The sequence below is a fragment of the Prunus persica genome, chromosome G1 (genome assembly GCF_000346465.2).
Source record: "Prunus persica cultivar Lovell chromosome G1, Prunus_persica_NCBIv2, whole genome shotgun sequence".
Lineage (NCBI taxonomy): Eukaryota > Viridiplantae > Streptophyta > Magnoliopsida > Rosales > Rosaceae > Prunus > Prunus persica.
This window is the reverse complement of record NC_034009.1, coordinates 14,868,389-14,872,639: the sequence shown is the minus strand read 5'-3', so window position 1 is coordinate 14,872,639 and position 4,251 is coordinate 14,868,389. Positions and strand designations below refer to the sequence as shown.

At 41.4% G+C, this 4,251-nt stretch overlaps 1 protein-coding gene across 1 annotated transcript; it reads left to right on the top strand.

The window, feature by feature from the left end:
• On the top strand, window positions 412-1,979 carry LOC109946469. The gene is made up of 3 exons (XM_020554397.1): window positions 412-436; window positions 885-1,712; window positions 1,798-1,979. The coding sequence occupies exons 1-3, from the start codon at window positions 412-414 to the stop codon at window positions 1,977-1,979; spliced, it is 1,035 nt and encodes a 344-aa protein (XP_020409986.1).

Sequence of the window (4,251 nt, the reverse complement as noted above, 5' to 3'; positions counted from 1 at the left end):
TAGGTATGCCGTGAAGTTCGAGTTATGCATTTTTAGGAGAGGGCGAAACATTATAAGTAACTTCGACATAAGAATCTTATGGTGAAAGCCGTGAAACCTTCGCCTCCTACTGAATCTCTTGTTGAGACTCCCGGTATCCCCACAAGGGGGCAGATAGTAGTACTTGATTTGTTCCCTGTTAGGGAGAATAGCACATTTATGACTGCGTGACGTGAAACTGTCGACTTAGATAGTTACCTGTGGTTTGATTAAATTTAAATTCTTTACCCTGCTATGACGTGTACAAATCTAAGTTTTGAATTGGTCATTGACATTTTGTGCGTGAATTGTCTTAAGTTATGATTGAAAGTTGATGTTTCTTTATTACTATATTTCCCATTACTTAAACTAAGACGTGTATTTTGTATCTAAATGGACATAGTTATGGATGGAAAAGGTAGGTGCAGTCGTGCGAGAAGTAGCCAAGAAGCAATCTTAAGTAACATACAGGACTTTTTTCGCATGATGACTTCATAGAGGAATACCATGCAGAGAGGGAATGAAGGGTCGAGCAAAGTGGTGGAACAGTTTAGAAAGAATTAACCCCCAGTCTTTGAGGGTGAAAGGGACACTCTTACAGCTGAGGAGTGGATCAGTGAGTTGGAGAGTATTTTGCCTACATTGACTGCCCAGATGCACATAAGGAGACTTGTGAAACCTTTATACTTAAGAAATGAGGAAGGCATTGGTGGAAATCTGCTTGTCGTGCATATGACAACAAATACTTCCCTGCACCCTTGAAAGCTGACAAGGAAGCTGTTGTCCAACTCACTCAGGGGTCAATGACGGTGTTAGAGTACGAGTGGAAATTTGAAGAGTTGATGAGATTTGTGTCTTATTGGTAGACACTGAAGAACGTAAGGCTAGGAGGTTTGAGAGAGGCTTGAGGGCTGAAATAAGAAGAGCTATTGAAATTATGGAGCTCCCAACTTCTGGTGTTATCCTAAGAAAGGCACAAATTCTGGACAAGACCGAGAAGCCTGTCGTAGTTGCTGAAACGAAGGACAAGGGACAAAATTCTGCACTGAAGAGACCATGGAACAAGGATAGCATGAAGAGGTATGATAATGGGAATGAAATAGGCAAGAAGCCAAAAGTTTATGGCACAAATAAGAGGGATGTCCTAGCCTATGACACGTGTGATAAGAACCATGGGGGGACCTACCATAAGAAGACTGGGACATGCTTCAAGTGTGGAAAGACTGGACATTTCATACAAAACTGCATAGATACTAAAGAAGATCAAGAAAGAACACAAAAGGATCAAATAGTACAAGGAAGAGTTTACGCCCTAACTATGAAAGAGGCGGAAGATGCAGCAACTATGGTGGCAGGTACGATCCTAGTATCTAGACAGCTTGCGTTTACTTTATTTGATTCTAGAGCTACATATTCTTCTGTATCCTCTAGATTTGCTAGAAAAATTAGTGGTATGCTTGTTAAGTTAGAGTCGGAGTTTTCTGTGGCCACCCCTTCCGGGGAGGTGTTGAATTGCAAAGAGATGCTAAAGGGTTATGCAATAACTATAGCGGGTAGGGAACTTGAAGCGAACTTGGTGATCATGGATATGTACGATTTTGATGTTATACAGGGAATGGATTGGTTGTCCACTCATCGCGGCTTAGTGAAGTGCTTTGAGAAGGAGGTTGTTTTCCAACCACCCAAGATGTTGAGTTTCTTTTGTTGGTGCTAGAGTGCAATCACTACCAAGGGTGATATTATTTTTGCAGCCGAAGAAGTTGTGAAAAAGGTGTGTAGGCTTCCTAGCCAGTGTGTTTGAGGCCAAGAAAGAAGGGAGCCATATGCAGGATATTCCAGCGGTCAAGGACTATGCAAATGTGTTTCCAGAGGACATACAAGGATTACCAACAGATCGCGAAATCGAGTTCGCAATTGAACTTTTACCAGGCATGACTCCTATATCGAAACCCCCTTATTGATTGGCACCAATAGAGCTTAAGGAGTTAAAAGAACAGTTACAAGACTTATTGGATAAGAGATTTATCCAGCCAAGTGTCTCACTATGAGGAGCACTGGTATTATTTGTTAAGAAGAAGGACGGGACAATGAGGTTATGTATCGACTACCGGGAACTCAACCGAGTCACTATAAGAAACAAATATCCACTTCCGAGGATAGAAAATTCATTCGATCAGCTACAAGGAGCAAGTGTTTTCTCGAAGATTGATCTTAGAGCAGAGAATGTTCCTAAAATCGCATTTCGCACACGGTATGGACATTATGAATTTTTAGTGATGCCGTTTGGTTTGACGAATGCTCCAGTAGCTTTCATGGACCTCATGAATCGAGTGTTTAATGAATACTTAGATAAGTTCGTTATTGTGTTCATCGATGACATGTTGATTTACTCCAAGACTCAGGAGGAACATGAGAAGCATCTAAGAGAGGTTTTGCAAATTTTAAGAAAAGAGAAACTGTTTGCAAAGTTCAAGAAATATGAATTATGGCTTAGTCAGGTTGCATTATTGGGGCATATAATCTTTGGCCAAGGGATCCTTGTGGACTCTAATAAGGTTGAAGCTATGGCTAATTGGTCAACCCCCACTAGTGTGGGGGAGGTAAGAAGTTTCTTAGGACTGGCTGGTTACCACAACCGTTTCATTAAAGGATTTTCTAAAATTGCAACGCCACTTACTTAGCTGACTAAGAAGAATGCTAAATTTCAATGGAGCGATGAATGTGAGAAGAGCTTCCAGGAACTCAAGAACCGACTGGTGACTACCCCAGTTTTGACCATACCCTCTAGTTCAAGTGGATTTGTTATCTACAATGATGCTTCTCACAAAGGGCTTGGATGCATACTAATGCAAAATGAGAAGAGCATATGCATCTCGACAATTGAAGACTTATGAGTAGAACTATCCAACCCATGATTTGGCATTAACAGCTATGGTATTTGCACTAAGATTTGGAAGGCACTATCTATATGGAGTGAGATGTGAGATTTACACGGATCATAAATGCCTTAAGTATTTCTTCACTCAAAGGGAACTCAATATGAGGCAGAGGCGATGGCTTGAGTTAGTGAAGGATTACGACTGTGTGATCAATTACCATCCTGGGAAAGCCATCGTAATAGCAGACGCTTTAAGTAGGAAGACTACTGACTATACCGCAGCACTGTTAACTACCCAACTAGAAATCACAAGAGATTTGGAGAAGCTTAGTATTGAAGTTTGAGGAAGAGGTGAGAGCTCATATTTGGCTACATTGGTAGTACAACCTACTCTGATGGACAGGATTAAAGAAGGTCAGGAAAAGGATGCTGAGATGGGAAACATCCTAGACAGGGTTTTAGATGGCAAAGAATCAAGTTTTAGGGTGTCGGAGGATAGGGTATTACATCTTGGAAAGAGGGTGTGTGTACCCAACGACGATTCAATTAAGAAAGAGATATTAGTTGAGGCGCATAGTTTACCTTACTCGATCCACCGGGGAACTACCAAGATGTATCGAGATTTACGAGCCATTTATTGGTGGCCTTACAAGAAAACGGAAGTAGCTCATCATGTTGAATAGTGTCTGACCTACCAACAAGTTAAGACAGAGCACTAATGGCCCTCTGCGCTTTTAAAGCCGTTGTTGATCCCGATTTGGAAATGGGAGAGGATATCCATGGACTTTGTGGTAGGCTTACCAAGGACTGACAAGGGATTTAATGCTATTTAGGTGATTGTTGATAGGCTGACAAAGTGTGCTCACTTCCTCCCAATCAAAAATACGTACTTAATGAATCGTTTGACACAATTATATATGGATGAGATAGTGAGGTGCATGAAGCACCTGTGTCCATTATGTCTGATAGAGACCCCAGATTTACTTCCACGTTTTGGAAGAGCCTACACAAAGCCATGGGTACAAAACTTAATTTCAGTACAGCCTTTCATCCATAGACAGACGGGCAATTGGAAAGAACCATACAAACTTTGGAGGACATGTTACAAGCTTGCATTTTGGATTTCATACAATAATAGCTACCATGCGACTATTGATATGACACCTTATGAGGCATTGTATGGAATGAAGTGTCGCTCGCCTGTACATTGGGACAAATTGGGTGAAAGAAAAGTGTTTGGCCGTGACTTAATTTAAGTAAGGACTACTAGAGAATCCTAGGTCACTATGAGGCCTCGTGCGTGGGGGTGCATAACAAGTTTAAGGCTCAAAATGTGGGTGTCACCGACGGGTGAC